The 21191-nt window shown below is 45.8% G+C and overlaps 1 protein-coding gene across 4 annotated transcripts in view; it reads left to right on the top strand.

Annotated features, from left to right (window-relative positions):
• Positions 1-21191, top strand: part of nbeal2 (neurobeachin-like 2) — a 258464-nt gene that overhangs the window by 150169 nt on the left and 87104 nt on the right. For all 4 annotated transcript variants that reach the window (XM_078540855.1, XM_078540854.1, XM_078540857.1 and 1 more), the window contains 4 exons: positions 1567-1725; positions 5484-5643; positions 6243-6331; positions 16587-17318. In XM_078540855.1, coding sequence (XP_078396981.1) covers positions 1567-1725; positions 5484-5643; positions 6243-6331; positions 16587-17318 — 1140 coding nt within the window. The remainder of the gene's footprint in view (positions 1-1566; positions 1726-5483; positions 5644-6242; positions 6332-16586; positions 17319-21191) is intronic.

The raw sequence follows: 21191 nt of genomic DNA, 5'->3' as shown, positions 1-21191 counted from the left end.
TGGTGGGGCCCTGCTAGATGGGCCAAGACCCTTCACCTTCCCTTTTCAATAATGCAAAATAAAGGAACTATTCCCTTTTCTAAAGTCCAATGCCGTTCTTGTTACGAGAGTAATGAATCCAATTTCTTGCATTTATATAACACAAAATGTGTTCATAACCTATGAATTTGCTTCTATTTTTGAAGTGCAGTAGGTGTTGGTAAACACTGCAGCCATTTTACTCATAGGATGATCCCACTATTTGAAAATGAATGATTCAATGACAAAATAATCTGACTTTACGGTGTTGTTTGAGCAAAGTCAAAAGAGCTCATTGCTCTTTGCCAAATGGTGATGTGGGGTCCTTTCATTCTTATTGCAATGGAATGCAATTTAGAGGGGAGATGGTGGCATAGTGGTAATGTCGCTGGACTAAGTAATCCAGGCTAATACCCCAGGGGGCATTGGTTCAAATCCCACCGTGGCAGCTGGTGGAATTTAAATTAAATTAATAAATCTGGAATTGAAAACTAGCCTCAGTAATGGTGACCATGAAACTATCATCGATTGTTGCAAAGACCCATCTGATTCCCAACATCTTTTTGGGAAAGAAATTTGTCATACTTGCCTGGTCTGGCCTACATGTGACTCCAGACCCAAAGCAATGTGGTTGACTCTTAATTGCTCTCTGAAATGGCTTAGCAAGCTACTCAGTTCAGGGCTATTAGGGATGGACAATGAATGCTGGTCCTACCAGCGATGCCCACATCCCACAAAAGAATGTTTAAAATTGTTACTGAGATCAAAGTTGCAAGGAGAAGTTGACTACCTTTTTCCCACCTGCTCCCTTGGATTAGGTGACCAAAATTTATGCTGGAAATAGGCAGGGGCCTCAATACTGTAATGCTCATTAGGACCTTAATGCAATTTGGATGGTGAAACACGCATGCACAAGCCCTGCCACAACAGAATGTAGAAAAGCTAGCCTTTATTAAAGGGTAGCAATTGGAGGCTAATGAAAATCAGGTGCTACAAAGCATTTGGAAGGTTACTTTTTTGGGTCCAGGATGAGCATCCCAGTTTTTCCTGTGATGCTAAAAAAACTTAACACCCATTTACTCATATTCTGGATTCTATTCCATCACTCCCTGACATCCATCACCCCAATGAATGTTCTGGCCATCCCCTTTAAAGTTCGATGGCCAGGCAGAATTTCCGCCTTTTGTTAGGCAAGCTGTTTATCAATGCTGGAAACATGCAGGCAGCTTGCCTGTAAAATTTAAATGTAGAGTCCCAAACATTAAAATGTCACGATTGCTCCATCTGTGTGCGGCACATCAAAATCACCCATGGGATCTTCATTTTAACATCAGCATTCCCTCAGTAATGCAGCTAGCTTAAGTGTTTAAGTCCTGGAGTGGGGTTTCAACCCAAAACCTGCAGCTACTTAGCTGAGGCTGATAGTCACAAGTGCTTTCCTTGGGATGGCAAATGTTTCAGGTTGAGTTTGTGATGTGACCCAATGGTGGTTGTTTTTGTTTACTGTGTCCCCAGCCTCACAGAATAAAAGGTCTCTGTTTTCCTCAGCTTTGTGGTATTCTGGACGTCTTGCTCAGTTTGTTGAAGGGAGGTCCTTCACGAGACCAGCTCTATACCTTGCTGTTTGACCCTGGCAATGTGGAGGTCTTCTACTCATTGATCCTACAGAAGAAGTATTCCGATGAAGTGCGTGAGAAGATCTTTAGGGTGAGTTGCTCCTGAGCAAATGTAGAAATTGCAAGAAAGAGAAAAGACTAAGGTCTGTTGAGTTTTTTTTTATCATGCTGGGTGTCATTTAATACCATATAATAGTCATATGATAATGGAGTTGTTGACTAATCATAGCAATCAATCTCTATTAGTCTACAACAGACCCAGACTGGACGTAAGGAAATCCCCAGTGGTTCGGGACCCATATGTCCCTCCTAAGCACATTTGCACTTACCACATGTCAAAATAGCATCCTGTAGCCTGATGGTTACAAAATTATAAACAAATTAAAACACTGAAACAACCCATTCAGCCCATCAATGCAGCCTGTTCTGAGAAAGGTCCTTCACCTGAAACATTGACGTTGTTTCCCCCTCCACAAATGCTGCCTGACCTGCTGAGTATTTCCAACATTTTCTGTTTATATTTCCGTCATCTGCTGTATTTTCTTTACAAGTGTGTTGTTTACCCTTCATGCAAGTAGTGCTAATCCTAATACCAATTTTATTCCCATAACTCTTTATTCCCTTTTCCCCATTTTAGATGAATGCTGGGCTTGCAGCTTAGAGGCATAAGTTTAAACCCCATTATGTCAAACTGTGAAATTGAACTGAATAAATTTGGTAATTCGTGGGCTGACACCAGGAAAACACAATGGACATAAACGTTTGCCCAAATGATTCACTGACCAGTTCAGAGGAGAAAATCAGCTACCATTAGCTAGGATTGGCACCACACTGGACTCCTATCCCACACTACCTGGTTGACCTCTTAGGGACTATTTTTCACTTTCATCATATGGCCAGAGAACATCACCTGCCTGTTATAAAAACCTGCCTGATATTACATTCCAGTGGTTTCAATTGACTTAAAACTGGCTGGGTCCTACAATGGGTGGATGATCTGCTATATCAGATTAAGCCTCTATGTTGTTGGGGCAATTAGAGATGGTAATAAATACTGCCACCGTTGCTTCCCAAGAACCAATACATAATATAATAAACAGGACCTTCCTCTGAACTGCTCTCAGCCTATGGCCATTATTTTGTCAGTTCACCGACGTTACTGTCCACTCACCTTATCAATCTGTTTCAGCCGCTCTTATGATGAAGTAACACCACATTGAAATACAGATCAGCCATGATCTAAATAACTGTTGGAAGACAGTTGACAGGCTGAATGGCCTACTCCTTTCCCTGTTGTTACAATCTTCATAGAGACCGATAATGATTTAAAAAGAAATTCGAACTTCCAGTTATCAGCTGAAAGGATGACACGTCAAGATTTCACCTTTTAAAATAACTTTTACCGTATAAATAACTAAAGACAAAACATTATTTCCTTTTTGTAGGTAACTTAAACTTTAAACACCGAAAGTAATTTGCCCCGTTTTACCTTTATCGACAACCGAGACCCCAAATTTGTTATGTTACTTGGTCTCTTAAGTAGACATTCACTTCTCTTGGAACCAATCCAAAGTGTTTCGCAGCTCCCAAGTGTTTTACATATGTTTCCTTTTCCCAATACTATCTTCCACCGTGTGAGTTTTCCCTGAGGATTCTCCCTCTAGCATCAGCTAGGCGAACCCTCCAGCTGGGTTTTAACCCGTCGCAAACTAGGCTTTCAAACTGAGCACAAGCCCCCACCCGCATTCCTAGTGGTGAACAATAGAGTCGGAATTTTCTCTGCTTAAGGTGCAGGCTTGGCCAACATCTATTTTCTTGCTCTCCCCCTCCCATTTGGCAGGAGATCACCCAAAACCAAAAAACTGCAACTGCCCTTCTGTCTATGATACCTCTGTGGTTATAGGAAAGCCTGTAATCTGATCTCAAAATGGTCAATCGTCCTCTCCATGGCAACAGGAAGCACACAATTCCTGTACCCCAGTAGAAACAGCAATCAGCTATCACTAATCACCACTGTTTCTCACAATAGAAATAAAGGGACAAGTTCCAGCAGTTCATGTCCTTATGCAGCAATACCTAGACAACATTCAGGCTTGGGCTGATAAGTAGCAAGTAACATTCGGGCCAAATAAGTGTCAGGCAATGACCATATCCAACAAGAGAGAATCTAACATCTTGACATTCAATGGCATTACCATCACTGAATCTTCCACTTCAACATCCTGGGGGTTACTATTGACCAGAAACCGAACTGGACCAGCCATACAAATACTGAGGCTAGAAGAGCAGGTCAGAGGCTGGAAATTCTGTGGCGGGAAACTCACCTCTTGACGTCCTAACCCTGTCAACCATCTCCAAGGCACAAGTCAGGAGTGCAATGGAATACTCTCCTCTTGCCTGGACCTATGCAGCTCCAACTCAAGAAGCTCGTTCAGGACAAAGTAGCATGCTTGATTGGCACCCCATCCACCACCTTAAAAGTTCACTCCCTCCACCACCGATGCACAGTGGTAACAGTGTTTACCATCCACTGCAGCAATTCACCAAGGTTCCTTCGATAGCACCTTCCAAATCTATGACCTTTACTACCCAGAAGGACAAGGGCAACAGATGCATGGGAACACCACCGCCTGTAAGCTCCCCACCAAGCCACACACCACCCTGACTTGGAACTATACCGCAGCTCTGCGTTAACCGTTGCTCGGTAAAATTCTTGGAAGTCCCTTCTTGACAGCACTGTGAGTATACCTACACCACATGGACTGCAGCAGTTCAGGAAGGCAGCTCACCATCACCTTCCCAAGGGCAATTATGTATGGACAATAAATGCTGGCCAAGCCAGTGACACCCACATCCTGTGAACAACTAAATTTTTAAAAATTATTTACAGCTTGATGCCAATAACACCTTTTTGAGTCTTAGGAGACTTAGGGTCTTCTCACTGTGGTCCGAGAAACTGTCATTGTTCCTGGTGTTAATATCTGGCGCCTCCCTTACAATAACAACATGTGACTCTCAATTTAATAACTAAACCACCAAGGTTTACTGTCAGATAGACTCCATTCAATTAACCTACATTTAAAGATACCGTTCCAAACCATGATAATCTTAGAAACCAAGGGCAGAATTTTCATCTCGGCGGGCAGGCGTGTGCCCGAGGTGCTCAAGCGTGAAATGACACGCGATGACGTCGGGTGAGCGTCCCGATGTCATTGCGCAGTCACGCAATAGTTCAGTCAGTGGGCAGGCGAAAAGGCCAAGCGGCCTTTGCATATTTTAGGAAACCTCATCCATGGGCGGGATGAGGTTTCCAACAGCAAATTAAAATAGAATAAAAAATTTTACATTTCATTCATAATATGTCCCTGCTCATGTGACAGAGTTATATTAGGGGACATGTTTTTTAACATTTAAAAATTCATTATATTTGTTTTTCAGAATTCTTCATCTCCTCTGTGCCTCCAGCACGCATACGTGAAGTTCCTCGCTCACCCTGCCCGTCCTCCTCCCCCCACCTCACCTGCATAGGCAACACAGTGCTGCAGCACGTGTTTTTTGCCGGGCGGGCCTTAACTGGCCCACCAGCGTGAAATCGTGCTCTGGCCCCGGGCAGCATCCTAACCGCCCCTGCTTGCCCAGCAAGGGCAAAATTCTGCCCCAAAAGATATAGTCGTAAATCATAATAATCTTATAATCATCACACTTGAAACAGTATGTCTGTGCTGATTTAGAAGTATTGGGGGCATAAAGACATCTTGGACAGGAGCACAAAACAAGCAATTGAGATTGCAGTTTGTTTTATAATCCCGCTGGATTGAAAAGATTTGTCTTTTTTGGTTTTCTGACCAGCTAATGTATAAGATGTTGAAGTATGAGAAAGTTCACGAGAGGTCCAAGCTGCGACTGAAGCTGAAGGACATTGGCTACCAGGGTCTGACCTCCTTCCTGAATGATTTTCCTGCCTCAATGTCACTTATTCGGTGCCTGTCAGAACAGGTGCTATGCTCGGGTAAGTACCTGATGTCACCTCAAATTCCCACTGATTGACACAATCATATCACTGTTCCCACCCTAAATAAAAGACCATTTCGTTTTGTAATTACCTAGCATGATTGGAAACTACTAATTTTTTTGCAGGACCTCCAAGTCTAGCTGTTTCCCAGATTCACCAATGCTTAGCAAGTTACGAGGACAGTTTGCATAAACTTGGTTTGTATCCCCTTCAGTATAGGAGATTGAGGGATGATTTGATCAATGTTTTTAAAATGTTAAAAGGATTTGATAGGACCGTTTTTAGCCAGTGAAATACTAAAGTGCGGTCACTGTTGTAATATAGGAAATTTAGCAGCCAATTTGTGCATACCAAGAACCCACAAGCAGCAATGAGATAATGATAATGAGATGGTCTGTTTTTAGTGCTGTTGGTGAGGGATAATTGTTAGCCATGACAATGGGGAGAACTCCCTTGCTCCTGTCCGATTAGTGCTGTGGGACCTTTTACATCACCAGGAAGGGTTTAACGTCTCATCTGAAAGATGATTTTCATTGGTAAAGATGATCAATTTTTTCCTCTCTTTTTTTTAATGTTGGCTTCTCTTCTCTTTTAAGATCCCGTTCCAAATTACAAGGACCTGATTGCTGTAGTTTATCTGTCTCACAAAGCAGACTTAACTGTGCGACTGGACGTCTGTCGAAAGGCAAGTGAAACATCAGATCGCAACGTCCATGATTACTATACAGCTTCACACAGAATGTTAGGCTTTATAATTGGGTATACGTATGACTGATGTATGCAGAATGTTACATAGACAGGAGCATTATACCAGCAGTGTTTTATATTTATGTGTGGGTTGTTCTACCCAGCAACACAGTATATTCATATTTGACTCATGAATCATATGTAGTCATGTTTACAGTACTGGATTAGCAATCCTGAGGTTGACAGTTCAAATCCCACCATGGAAAATTGTAAAATTGAAATCAATAAATCTGGTGCTTTTTTGGACAGGCACCAACATACCCTCATGTGCCTTCCCAGTAGGAGTCATACGACAATAATCAGAAGCAGGGACTCTGGTATCACATTTTCTGAACCCAGAATTGCCAGATTTAACACTCCTAACATTGGCCCAACGGGCATCATCTCTTAAAGACACTGTTCATTAACCCAGCAGAGACCAGGGATAAAGCTTGGGGTCTGTCTCCAGTAGCCATCAGCACCCATGGAATTATAGCCCTGATAAGTGCTGCCTTTTAAGACCAAACATTAGAAAATAGATGCATTAAAAATAAGTAATATTTTATCTATTCTCAGAATATAATTCATCTTTAATGAAAGAATTAGACAAGGTTGGAATAACAAGGCAATATTTTTAACGGTAAAAGCAAAATACTGCGGATGCTGGAAATCTGAAACAAAAACAGAAAATGCTGGAAAAACTAGTAGCATCTGTGGAGAGAGAAACAGAGTTAACGTTTCGAGTCCGTATGACCCTTCTTCAGAGAACTCGAAACATTAACTCTGTTTCTCTCTCCACAGATGCTGTTAGACCTGCTGAGTTTTTCCAGTATTTTTAATGGGTTTGTTCGCAGGATGTGAGTGATGCTGGCAAGGTTTACTTTTATTGACTATCCCTAGTTATCTTAAATGGCTTGCTTGGCCTCTATAATAGACATAAGAGCCAACCATAAAGACTGGACAGAGTCTGAAGGATATTGACAAGCACATTGGGTGTTGAACATAATTTGGGAACTTTCATGGTCATTTTTTATCAGCTAAATAGAGGACTGGGAGAAACCAAAAGTGTTAGAATAAAAAATAGTGCAGAAATCAGAAAGATCAAATGGAGGAAAGTGAGATAGACTGATCGCACTTGCATAAATACCTGGAACATGGCAAATTAAGTTTGGAGACCTGCAGACACAAGTAGCTTGATTATGATATATTGGCAATAATGGAGCCCTGGCTCAAACAAAGGGAGTAAGGAAAATTAACATTCATGGCTACAATTCAATTAGAAAAGATAAAAAGCAGGTGTGGCTATATAAATAAATGAAAGCCAGTATGGATTTCTTAAAGGCAAAGTATGTTTGATTTATTTGAATGAGTTACTTAATGAAGCTGGATGACGGTCGTATGGTTGATATTTGATCGAGTGCACATCATAGATTTGTTAGCAAAACCGAATCCTGTGAGAGCTGCATGGATATGAAAATGGCTAAGGAATTGGAAATAGGGAATAGTGATGAACAATAATTTTTCTGGCTGGAAAGAAGTGGTCAGTGGTATTCCTTAGGAGTTGGAGTTAGTTTTTTACATATACCAATGACCTGGACATGGATGTAAAGGGCATGATTTCAAAATTTGCAGATAAAATAAAACTTGCAAATGTAGTAGACAGAGAGGAGAATATAGAAGATGACATAGATGGGTGAAATAGGCAGAAACATGGCAGATGAAATTTAGTGCAGAGAGGTGAGGTAGGAAGAATGAGAAGAAGGAATTGTGCAGGAACAGAGACATCTATAAATGTATGTACACAAGTCTTTGAAGTTGTGTACAGGACCTTTGCGTTTCTAAATGGAGGCATAGAGTACAAAACCAGAAAGTTACTTTCAATCATTAATAAACGTTGGTTCGGGCTCAGCTGAAGTATTGTGGCTAATTTTGGGCACCATACTTTAGGAAGGATGTCAAGGTCTTAGAGAGGGTGCAGAGGAGATTAACCATTAACTAGAATGGTGCCAGTGGTAAAAGACAATGAAGAGACTGGAACAACTGGGGCTGTTCTCTTTAGAGCAGAGACTTTTAAGAAGGGGCGGAATTTTCGGTGCCCGCTGATGGCGGGCATGATAGGTGGCGTGAGCGGACAATATGGCGCGATCGGTTTCACAACAGCGGGAAGGCAGGCCACGATGCTCCATGTCACCCACCATCAGTCATCGGGAACCTCATTGTAATACATCAGCATATCATTATCAGGCCATCCCACCAGGCGCTCACACCCCGCTGGATCATCCATCCACACCGATGTGTTTCACAACAGTACAGAGGTGACGTGCACTTGGCGGCCTGCACTTTGGGTGAGCTGGAGGTGAGTGCACAGCAACATTCTGCAGAGCTCGCCAGGGTCACCTGTTGCTTTGCAGGCTTCAGGGGCGCCGGGGGGGTTGGGGTTAAGTGCCGCTCTGCCTCAGAGGTGACTTTTGAGGGTGAGGGGGAGAGGGGGGCAAGTACAGCCCTGCCTCTGAGGCAACTTGTGAGGGGGAGCGGGGGCAAGTGCAGCCTTGCTGTTGAGGAAACTTGAGGGGGGGGCAAGTGCAGCCTTGCTGTTGAATATAGTGCACAAGCAGGGTGGAGGGGGTGGGGTAGGCGAGGAAAGTGGCCACGCATTCGGGAAACCTGTAGAAAATGACCATTCCTCTGCAACTGAGACAGTTCAGGTGCAGCCACATTGATATGATTGGCTCCGAGATCTGCCCATTCAAGCAACGCAGAGGCATCAAAGTGCCACCAAGAGATCCCTCCCCCAACCCTGCACAGACTGCAAATTCATGAGCACTTTACTGGACTGCAGAGCAGTTGGACTGCACGCGTTGTACAACCTCCTCATTAAAGCTGGCCATGTAGCAGTCATTGCTGGAGGTGCTCACAGCCCCTTACAATGTCAGCATCCCAATTTGGACCAGTTTCCCCCATGGTTCAAGCTAACAGGGCAGCCATGCAGCGCACTAATCTCTGGCCATCCAAGTGGTGATCAGCACTCTCTGGGAAGCATTAAGGGACCGTCATACTTAACCAGGACTGGTTCTTAGTACACCCATGCTAACCACTTGTGTCTCTCTTTAATGCAGCAGGAAGAGTACATCAGGATCATGGAGCCTGGTGAGCTAGTTGTATGGCCTGATGGCCTTCAGAGCGTGAAGAAGACAGAGGAGAGAGCAACTGAGGCTCCTGGCTGCGCAGAGGCAGGAGCAGCAACCTCAGGGTGAAGGGACGGCTGGGGCTCCCACACATGCCACCCAAGAGCCACAGTGAGCTGTTGCTGGTTGGTGCCTAGCGACCACCCAGGGTCTATAGACCCTGCCTTTCATTCCTGCAGATGACCAAGAACCAGTGTTGCCGAAGACTGCGAATGTCTAGGGAACTGGCCGCTCACATCTGCCAGCTACTGCAACATTTGGCGCCACGGGGACATAGAGGGCATCCATTGCCAGTGGCTCTGAAAGTGGCCGCGGCGTTCAATTTCTATGCCAGTGGCTCCTTTCAGAACAAAGAAGAACGAAGAAAAGTACAGCACAGGAACAGGCCCTATGGCCCTCCAGGCCTGCGCAGATCAAATTGCCCGTCAAACTAAAACATTTTGCATTTCCGGGGTCCGTATCCCTCTATTCCCATCCTATTCATGTATTTGTCAAGCTGCCTCTTAAACACCACTATCGTACCTGCTTCCACCACCTCCTCTGGCAGTGAATTCCAGACAATTCCTACCCTCTGCGTAAAAAACTTGTCCCACACATCTCCTCTAAAGTTTTCTCCTCTCACCTTAAATCTATGTCCCTTAGTAATTGACTCTTTCACCCTGGGAAAAAGCTTCTGACTATCTACTCTGTCCATGCCACTCATAATTTTGTAAACTTCTATCAAGTCGCCCCTCAATCTCCGTCGCTCTAGTGAGAACAATCCGAGTTTCTCCAACCTCTCCTCATAGCTAATAACCTCCAGACCAGGCAGCATCCTGGTAAACCTTCTCTGCATCCTCTCCAATGCCTCCATATCCTTCTGGTGATGTGGCGACCAGAATTGCACGCAATATTCCAAGTGTGGCCTAACCAAGGTTCTATGCAGCTGCAGCATGACTTCCCAGCTTTTATACTCAATACCCCTGACTATGAAGGCAAGCATGCCATATGCCTTCCTGACTACCTTATCCACCTGCGTTGCCACTTTCAGTGACCTGTGGACCTGTACACCCAGAACCCTCTGCCCGTCGAGGCACTTAAGGGGTTCTGCCATTTATTGTATAATTCCTACCTGTATTAGACCTTCCAAAATGCATTACCTCGCATTTGTCCGGATTAAACTCCATCTGCCATTTCTCCGCCAGAGTCTTCAACCGATCTATATTCCGTTGTATCCTTTGACAATCCTCTTCGCTATCTTTAACTCCTCCAACCTTAGTGTCGTCTGCAAGGTGACCTCTGTGGGATCTCTCAAGCCTCCACCCACAAATGTATCCATGAGGTCAGGGATGCCACTTTGCGAGGGCACACAACTTTATGTATTTCGCCTGGGACCAGAATGCAAGAGTGATTGGATTCACCCAGATCTCGGGTTTCCCACAGCTGCAGGGTGTAATTGACTGCACTCATGTGGCGCTCAAATCTCCATCGCAACACACGGTGGAATACATCAACCGCAAGTGCTTCCATTCGCTGAATGTGCAGCTGGTGTGCAGCTATCAGAAATGCATCCTGCCGGTATGCACACGGTTTCCAGCAGATGTGCACGAAGCCTACATCCTCTGTTGATTACAGGTCCCTGAAGTCTTCCAGGGTCTACAGAAGCTGCAGGGGTGGCTCCTTGGGGACAAGGGCTACCAGCAGAGGCCACGGCTGATGACACTCGTGTGGTATCCTCAGACAGTAGCAGAGTGACGGTATAATGAGGCTCATGCTGCAGCTTGCACCTTGGTGGAGCAGACCATCGGGATGCTGAAGGTGAAGCCTGGACCCAGTCTGGTGGAGCCCCGAAATGCGGTCCTCAGAAGGTATCATAGAGTTATACAGCACAGAAACAGGCCTTCGGCCCATCGTGTCCGTGCCGACCATCAAGCACCTATCTATTGTAATCCCATTTTCCATCACTTGGCCCATAGCCCTGTATGGTGTGGTGTTTCAAGTGCTCATCTAAATACTTCTTAAATGTTGTGAGGGTTCCTGCCTCAGGCAGTGTGTTCCAGATTCCAACCACCCTCTGGGTGAAAAATGTTTTCCTCAAATCCCCTCTAAACCTCCCGCCCCTTACCTTAAATTTAGGCCCCCTGGTTATTGACACCTCTGCTAAGGGGAAATGTTTCTTCCTATCTACCCTATCTATGCCACTCATAATTTTGTATACCTCTATCAGTTCTCCCCTCAGCCTTCTCTGCTCTAAGGAAAACAGCCCTAGCCTATCCAGTCTCTCTTCATAGCTAAAATGCTGCAGCCCAAGCAACATCCTGGTGAATCTCCTCTGCACCCTCTCCAGTACCATCACATCCTTCCTATAGTGTGGCGATCAGAACGGCACACAGTACTCCAGCTGGGGGCTAACTAGCGTTTTATACAGCTCCAACTTAACTTCCCTGTTCTTATATCCTATCCCTCGGCTAATAAAGGCAAGTATCCCATATGCCTTCTTAACCACCTGATCTACCTGTGCTGCTGCCTTCAGGGATCTATGGACACGTACACCAAGGTCCCTCTGATCCTCTATACTTCTTAGGGTCCTACCATTCATTGTGTATTCCCTTGCCATGTTAGTCCTCCCAAAATGCATCACCTCACACATCTTCGGATTAAATTCCATTTGCCATTGCTCTGCCCACCTTACCAGCCCGTCTATAATCATCCTGTAATCTAAGGCTTTCCTCCTCACTATTTACGACACCACCAATTTTCGTGTCATCTGTGAACTTCCTGATCATAGCTCCAATATTCATGTCTAAATCATTAATGTACACTACAAACAGTAAGGGTCCCAGCACCGATCCCTGACGGCTTTCAATCGCAAAAATGACCTTCAACCATCACCCTCTGCCTCCTGTGACTAAGCCAATTTTGGATCCAATTTGCCAAATTGCCCTGGATCCCATGGGCTCTTACCTTCTTGACTATTCTCCCATGTGGGACCTTGTCAGAAGCCTTACTGAAGTCCATGTAGACTACGTCAACTGTACTACCCTCACCTACACAACTAATCATATCCTCGAAAAATTCAACCATCACATCGTGTCACGCATCGTCAACGTTTGCTGCGCCCTTTACAACCTCACGCTTCCAACGGGGAGATAAGCTGGCTGAGGAGGAGATGGAGGAGCTGCACGTCTCCTTCGATGAGGAGGACGCCGATGGGGATGAGGCTGAAGAGGTCCTCGGAGGCGACGATGACGGGGATGAGGACTTCGAACTAGCTAGACGAGGCAGACACACTCAGGAGGCCCTCATAGCTGCTAGATTTGTGGAGGATGAAAACGACATGATGATCACTGGGGTGACCCCATAGTTCCTCACATCGCACTTGTGAACGTTTGACTCCAGTCTAGCTTATGGCAGCGTGAACACCCTCTATGAGAATGCTCCTGTCATGGAGAGGCGGTGGAGGGCCTATTAGTCGCTCGATTACAGGAGGATGATGATGACATACATTAAGGACACTCTATAACTCTTGATACAGCCTCTGAGAATGTCTGACTCCTGTCTGGCCGAGGGCAGCTCACTTGCGCTCTGTGATCAGAGTCATATCATAGAGCCGCAGCCATGAAACTTTAGAAGCATCTGATGCTTTATCCGCCTTTAGCACCTGAGCCCTTCAGAAGCTGGAGCACATCATCAGTGGTCACAGTTGCAGAAGAGATGGGGCCAGCCCCTCCTTAAAGGTGCTGAGAGCACACCGAGAGAATGAGAGAACTCTGTGGTGCCTGCCCACTACATTCTGGCAGCAATGACAAGTGCCGCTGAAGTGCAGGCATCAGTAATGTCTCCAAGGCGTGTGAGGCTGGACCATCACTTTGGTCTGAAGGCTGCACAGAGCACAGGGAAAAGGCCCTGGACTGAGACACCTGCCTTTATCTTGTGCAGAAAGGTTTCACATCTGAGTGACAAGAACACTGCTCATCAGAACAAGGAGCTAAAGGCAGGGAGACATTCTTGGGAGTTTATTGACAATAGAACAGTATGTACAAGTGATTAACACCCATGCCCAGGCTGTGCAACTAATTCTCCTTAACTGTCCTAAACCTGCCGTTAAGTCTTGGTGCTCCTCGGACACCCATAGCGGAGGAGGAGGCAGCCTGCTGACTGCAGTGCCCTGCCTGTGATGACTTTGGTGGTCTTCCTCTAGAAGGCCAAGACTTGGAGGGCCCGGCCTGCTTTCGGGGTCCTGCCATGTGGCAGTGGCACCCTCCTCGGCCTGTGGGGCTTGAGCTGCTAAGGCCACAGGAAGAGGGGAACCGGATGGACTGGATGACTCTTGGAGCCACCTGGATGGATAGGCCCAGAGTGTGTACCTGCGGACCCTCTTCCTTATGGGTGCCCGGAGGCCCCAGGTTGAATCCTTGAGGAGCAGGGGTAGCTGGAGTGAGACCGAGCTGCCCGGCACCCCTTTCGTGAACACACTGTTGGAGGCCAACTATGGCATCAGCGATGGAGTTGAGCCTGCGCAGCAGTGCAGGAGCGACGTCCTGGACCAAGGTCACCAAGGCGGCCGCCATCCTACCAGTGTTGACCTCGGTGCATTGACATGTCTGCGCTACCACCTCAGACTGATGGCAGACAGACTCCCCCATCGTGCCTTGCAATCTGAGGAATGCAGCAGACATCCCTTCCTGATGTTCCTGAGCTTGCCTTTGCAGCTCCAGCAACTATGACATGACTGAGTCCAGAGGCTCGTCATCTGACTCGAACTCAGCAAATTTCTGGCCTCTAGCAGTCCTTTGAGTGCCGGACACCTGGGAAGTCCCCGCCACCGCCTGCAATGGATCAGACAGTGCGATGTGCTCGCCAGATTGTGATCCTGAGGCTACTCTAAAGCTAGGTCCCACCGAGGTGTGTGTCTCTGCGCTGGTGGAGGGTGTAGGTGAGCGCTGTGACGGGACGTCAAGGAGGGTGCCTTGAGATTTGTCTTCAGAGGTTTCCTCGGGGCATGATTGGAGACCCTGGGTCATTGACTCTGTCGGCTATTTGGCAGATGTGCCTGCGAAAGCAAGGAGAGATAATTAGTGCGTGGCAGTGGCCTATGAAAGAGGACACATCACTCACGGCATGGTTGTCTGATGGATGTTGCACTGCTGGATCCTCACTTGGTAGAGCAGTGCCGACCTCACCGTCAGCACAGATCTGGTCTAGATCCTTGCTGGGCAGCTGGATGGCTGTGTTTTCGAAGACTGAGAGGACCTTGATTTCAGGCATTCCGCCACTGGTCTGCGACCTCTCTCTCTTGTGTGCCAGCTTGTCCTGCATGGACGGAGAAAGTGTAAACAGGGTGCCTGCCAGGCCAGATGAAAAATGTGCCTGGCCTGTGTGGGTGGTGACTGGTCCCATGGACGGGATGAGGACAATGACGGTAAGTGTGAGAGAGTGAATGGTGATGTCCCTTGAAGTGAGTGAGGGCCCCGTGGATGTGTGCTGAGTTTGTGAGTGTGTATGCTGAGAGTGATGAAAAGAGTGACTTTCCCTGGCGGAATGGAGGAAATCATTCATTCTCTTGTGGCACTGGGTGGCTGTCCTCTTAACGGCATTGGCACTGACCACCACTGCCACAGTCTGCCAAGCCGGACTGGTCATGTTGCTGCCCATCCTGCAGCCAGAGCAGGGGTACATGACATCCCAGCGGGCCTTCATGGCATCCAGCAGTCGCTCGAGGGACCCGTCATTAAACCAGGGGAGCTGCAGTCTTCTTGATTTTGAGGGCCATGTCTCCTGGGCAGTGGTGAGTTGGAAGCACTGAGCGCTGTGCTTGCAGCTGGCCTTTAAACATAGCGCCTGGTGCCATACAATGGTGGGCGAATGAGGAGCCCACCCACCATGGAAACAGCATGTTTCCTGGGAGTGCATAAACAATGAGGCGGGCACAGAACGATATGGCGTGAAAACCCGCCATCACTGTCAGCAGACAGCACGCCGTTTTACCCGCCCACTACTACACTTCGAGCAAATTTGGGAAAATTTCACCCAAGAGATTTGATAGAGATGTTCAAAATTTGAAAGAGTTTTCATATAGTAAATAAGGAGGGACTTTTTCCAGTGGTGGAAGGGTCAATAACAAGAGGACACAGATTTAAGGTAATTGGCAAAAGAATGAGAAACAACGTGAGGAAAAAATGTTTTTTTATGCAGTGAGTTATGATGATCTGGAATGTACTGTCGGAAAGAGTGGTAAAGCAGATTCAATAATTCAATAATCTTCAAAGAGGGATTTGATAAATACTTGAAAAGAAACATTTGCTGAACAACCGAGAAATGGGGCTATTTGAATAGCTCTCTCAAAGATCAGGCACAAACACAATGGATCGAATGGCTTCCTTCTCTGCTATATCATTCTAGTAATATTGCAGTGCTGGAGGAAGTTACACAGATAGGATGGGGTGAAGCCATGGATGGGTTTGAACATAAGGATGAGATTCTTTAAACCGAGATGTTGGTGGACTAGGAACCAACATGAGTCAGTGAGCACAGTGTTGATGGGTCGGATGGGTTGACAGCTTCTGGGTTGCTTTTTCAATACCACACCACCACACTGCCATATTCAAATGATCATAGTACTCAAAGATAGCTTTGTAATGTTCAAAGCCCTCAACCAAGATTGGGGATTAAAGGGCAACAGTTTCCCTGCCACCAACACCATCAAAGTGGATCTGAACAGTGGATCTTTCCAGATTTCCATAAAAGGGAATGAGGTTAATTGACAACTTGCAGAAAAAGAACTACATTGATATATGTTGAGAATGCAGTTTGAGGGTTATAGAGACATTAATAGCACTGTTTAATTTTTATCTTAGGGAAGATAGGGGAAGGATAAGTGTTCCTTGAAATAAGAGGTCAACAACAATGATGGGAAATGTAAAGATAGAAGTTCAAGTTTTCTTGTTACACGAACTCTATATGGAGGGGTTTGTTGGGTTGAGTAGCCTATTCTTTCACTATTATTTTCTATCTACTTATTTCAGTTCTGAACTATCAATTTTCTTCTAGCTGTTCCATCTGATTTACTCTCAGCAAGACATTGTTCGCCAGTTAGCAAAACAGGCTGGATGGCAGGACAACTTGACCAAACTCTATGTGAAAGAATCATACGAATCTCGAGAGGCCAGTCTATCAAGCTCGTTCAATAGCTATTCTATAGACTTACTTAAGAACTCAGATCAGAGCCAAGACTTCATTCAAGAGCAAGGCAAAGAGCTGATCAATCGCATGAATAGCCAATCAGACTTCCAGGACTCTGAGGTCTTTCTCCCCTTCAATAAGAATCTCAATGAAGACATTTCAGAAGGGCAGTCTGACCTTTCCATGTCTCCTAGCTTCCCCTCCAGCAAGATTAAGTCCTATGATTCCTTTAACTTCAAGTCATTTGATTCATTGGACCGCACAAGTCACTCCTCCACCAATACAATAGACATCCCAGGCTCGAGTGAAGCTATCCTCTCCGACATTTCTGAAGATGCATTTTACCAGCCTTTGTCACCTTTCACACTCCCTTCCTTTGACTTGGGAACAGAAATGGGGAGTACCAGTTCCTTTACCACCATGGAGAGTGGTAACCTGACTCCAGTCAGCACATCAGAAACGCCATCACCTCTGGAGAATTTTAAACCCTTCCCAGGGATTCGGACGTGGAAAAGCTCCAGTCTCTCCAATGTCCTGGATGACAGTAGCTACCAGGAAAATCTCCCCAGTGACGATGCTTCCAACACCAGCAATCCACAGGTATTGAAGTGTTCCTTGGTTTTGTAACAATTTCTCTACACATTGCATTCAGTTCTGGGCATTGCACTCAGGAAGGATATACTGGCCTGACAGGAGTACAATGCATACTGACCAAAATGATACTGGCGCTGAAAGTGTTACAGAAAATTGAGGACAGCGAGGCCATCTTATCTTTGAGGGAAATTAGGAAGCACTTTTTTCATTCAAATGGTAGTAGAAATCTCTGTCCCGAAGGGCTATGGATACTGAGGGAACATAGGAGCAGGAGTAGACCATTCAGCCATTCGAGCCTGCTCTGCCATTCAGTAAGATCGCGGCTGACCATCCACTTCTACCCACACTATCCTCATATCCCTTTACGTCATTGGTATTTAGAAATCTGTCAATTTTTGCTTTAAACATACTAAATGACTGAGCTTCCACAGCCCTCTGGGGTAGAGAATTCCAAAGATTCACAACCCTCTGAGTGAAAAAAATTCTCCTTATCCTGGTCTTAAGTGGCTTCCCCCTTGTGTTGAAATTATGTACCCTGGTTCTAGACTCCCCAACCAGGAAAAACATCTTACCTGCATTTACCCTGTCTATCCCTTTAAGTATTTTGTAGGTTTCAATGAGATCACCTCTGATTCTCTGAAACTCTGGAGGATACAGGCCCAATTTCTCCAATCTCACCTCATAGGACAGTCCTGCCATCCCGGGAACAAGCCTGGTGAACCTTCATTGTACTACTCCCTCTATGGCAATAATATCCTTCCTAAGGCAAGGGGATCAAAACTGCACACTACTCCAGGGGACAATTGAAACTTTCAAGACGGATTTTTGTTGGGTATTAAGGGATGTGGGGCAAAGACAGGTCAATAGAGTTGAGGTATAAGTCAGCCAAGAAATAATTGAATGGTGCTCTAGAATGAGGTTTTCAGCAACAGAAGGATTGAGACAGGGGAAGTAGTGGACAATAATAGAGGTGGAAGCCTTTTCAGTGAAGATGAGATGGGCTTAAGCTCCCTTCTTACCTAAAGAAACTACTTTAACCATAACACTCTCTCCAGTCTCTCAGATCTTGCATTACTTGCAAGCATAACTTAAAGTGCTATGTCCAGTTTTGATTGCCAGACACACAGAAAACATTCAAGTCCACTAGGTGGACAGAGAAGAGACATAAGAATGGCAGCTTTGTGGTTTGCATATGATATGTAAGGTATTGTAGCTAAAGATGTATTTATGAGGTCATTGCTAGGATCTGCTCTGGAATTTACTGTTGACTAGATGGGCTGCAGCCAACCTATACGCTCCTGTGTTGCTGCCTGATTTATTTGACTGATGGATTGAGTTACGTTGTAAAGTGCACATACATGGATATTGGGTGAGGACAAGATTGGCCTCCACACATTTTCTCATACATTTCCCACAAGCTTCTAGAAGATTTTGTATTCAGACCATTTTCAGAAACACAAGGATGATTAATGTTGTACTGGGGATATTCTTCCCATTTTTACAGAATACTCCAATTTTTACTAAGAATATTGGTATTGAACACTTCCAGGTCAGCTACAGCAAGGTTTAGATATAGAGTAAAGATCCATCTCCCAACAGTTACAGATTAGATACAAAGTAAAAGTCTGTCAAAATTGTTTACATTGGGTGATCATCTGCTTTCTACATGCAAGCTTATTCCTGAATTTTATATGCGTAAGATAGTGCAAATAGAGTTATACTCTGATATAAAAGCAAAATACTGCGGATGCTGGAAACCTGAAACAAAAACAAAAATAGGTGGAAAAACTCAGCAGGCCTGACAGCATCTGCAGAGAGGAATACAGTTAACGTTTCGAGTCCGAATGACTCTTCATCAGAACCAAAGAAATATAGAAATATGGTGAAATATAAACTGGTTGAGGGGGGTGGAACAGGTAGAGCTGCAAAGAAGGCCAGTGATAGGTGGAGGCAAAGAAGAGATTGCCAAAGAGGTCATAGACAAAAGGACAAAAGGGTGTTGACGGTGGTGATATTATCTAAGGAATGTGCTAATGGTGACATTAAGGGTAGAAAGCAGGACAAACAAGTGGCAGATGGCCCTAGTGGGGGTAGGGTGGGGGGAAAGGATCAAAATGGGCTAAAAGGTGGAGATAAAACGATAGATCAAAATAAATTTAAAAATAGGTGGGAAAAGAAAAATATATTTTAAAAATATAAATTATTGGAAAAAGGGGGATCGGAAATGGGGTGGGGATGGAGGAGAGAGTTCATGATCTGAAGTTGTTGAACTCAATGTTAAGTCCAGAAGGCTGTAGAGTGCCTAGTCGGAAGATGAGGTGCTGTTCCTCCAGTTTGCGTTGAGCTTCACTGGAACGTTGCAGCAGGCCAAGGACGGACAAGTGGGCTTGAGAGCAGGGTGGTGTGTTGAAATGGCAAGCGACAGGGAGATCTGGGTCATGCTTGCGGACAGACTGAAGGTGTTCCGCAAAGCGGTCACTCTGTCTGCATTTGGTCTCTCCAGTGTAGAGGAGACTGCATTGGGAGCAGCGAATGCAGTAGACTGAATTGAGGGAAGTGCAAGTAAAGTGCTGCTTCACTTGAAAGGAGTGTTTGGGCCCTTGGATGGTGAGGAGGGGGAAGTAAAGGGGCAGGTGTAACACCTTCTGTGGTTGCATGGGAAGGTGCCATGGGAGGGGGTTGAGGTGTAGGGGATGATGGAGGAGTGGACCAGGGTGTCCCGGAGGGAACGATCCCTGTGGAATGCCGCCAGGGGGGATGAAGGGAAGATGTATTTGGTGGTGGCATCATGCTGGAATTGGCGGAAATGGCGGAGGATGATCCTTTGAATGCGGAGGCTGGTGGGGTGATAAGTGAGGACAAGGGGAACCCTATCATGGTTCTGGGAGGGAGAGGAAGGAGTGAGGGCGGATGCGCAGGAGATGGGCCGGACATGGTTGAGGGCCCTGTCAACCACCGTGGGTGGAAAACCTCGGTTAAGGAAGAAGGAAGACATGTGAGAGGAACTGTTTTGGAAAGTGGCATCATCAGAACAGATGCGACGGAGGCGAAGGAACTGAGAGAATGGGATGGAATCCTTGCAGGAAACGGGGTGTGAGGAGCTGTAGTTGAGGTAGCTGTGGGAGTCGGTAAGCTTGTAATGAATATCAGTGGACAGTCTATCACCAGAAATTGAGACAGAGAGGTCAAGGAAGGGGAGGGAAGTGTCATTGATGGACCATGTGAAAATGATGGAGGGGTGGAAATTGGAAGCAAAATTAATAAATTTTTCCAGGTCCAGATGAGAGCGTGAAGCGGTACCAAAGCAGTCATCGATGCACCAGAGAAAGAGTTGTGGGAGGGGGCCTGCGTAGGACTGGAGCAAGGAATGTTCCACATACCCCATAAAGAGGCAGGCATAACTGGGGCCCAAACGGGTACCCATAGCCACACCTTTTATTTAGAGGAAGTGAGACGAGTTTAAGGAGAAATTGTTCAGTGAGAGAACAAGTTCAGCCAGACAGAGGAGAGTAGTGGTGGATGGGGATTGTTCGGACCTCTGTTCGAGGAAGAAGCGGAGAGCGCTCAGACCATCCCAGTGGGGGATGGAGGTGTAGAGGGATTGGACGTCCATGGTGAAGAGGAGGCGGTTGGGGCCAGGGAACTGGAAATTGTTGATATGATGTAGGGCGTCAGGGGAGTCGCGGATGTAGGTGGGAAGAGACTAGACAATGGAAGAGAGAATGGAGTCAAGATAGCAAGTTGTACTCTGAGTTTGTGCTATTCTATAGTCTGCCTGGGATGCTGACAACAGGTGTCAAAAATGCAAAAAAGTATTTAATTCTCCAGCACAGAGATCCCTTATGGACATAGAAACAGGAGATCATGAGGCCCCTCAAT

This window comes from Cetorhinus maximus, chromosome 4 (assembly GCF_964194155.1).
Source record: "Cetorhinus maximus chromosome 4, sCetMax3.hap1.1, whole genome shotgun sequence".
Taxonomy (NCBI): Eukaryota; Metazoa; Chordata; class Chondrichthyes; order Lamniformes; family Cetorhinidae; genus Cetorhinus; species Cetorhinus maximus.
This window is presented reverse-complemented; position numbering and strand designations above follow the sequence as displayed.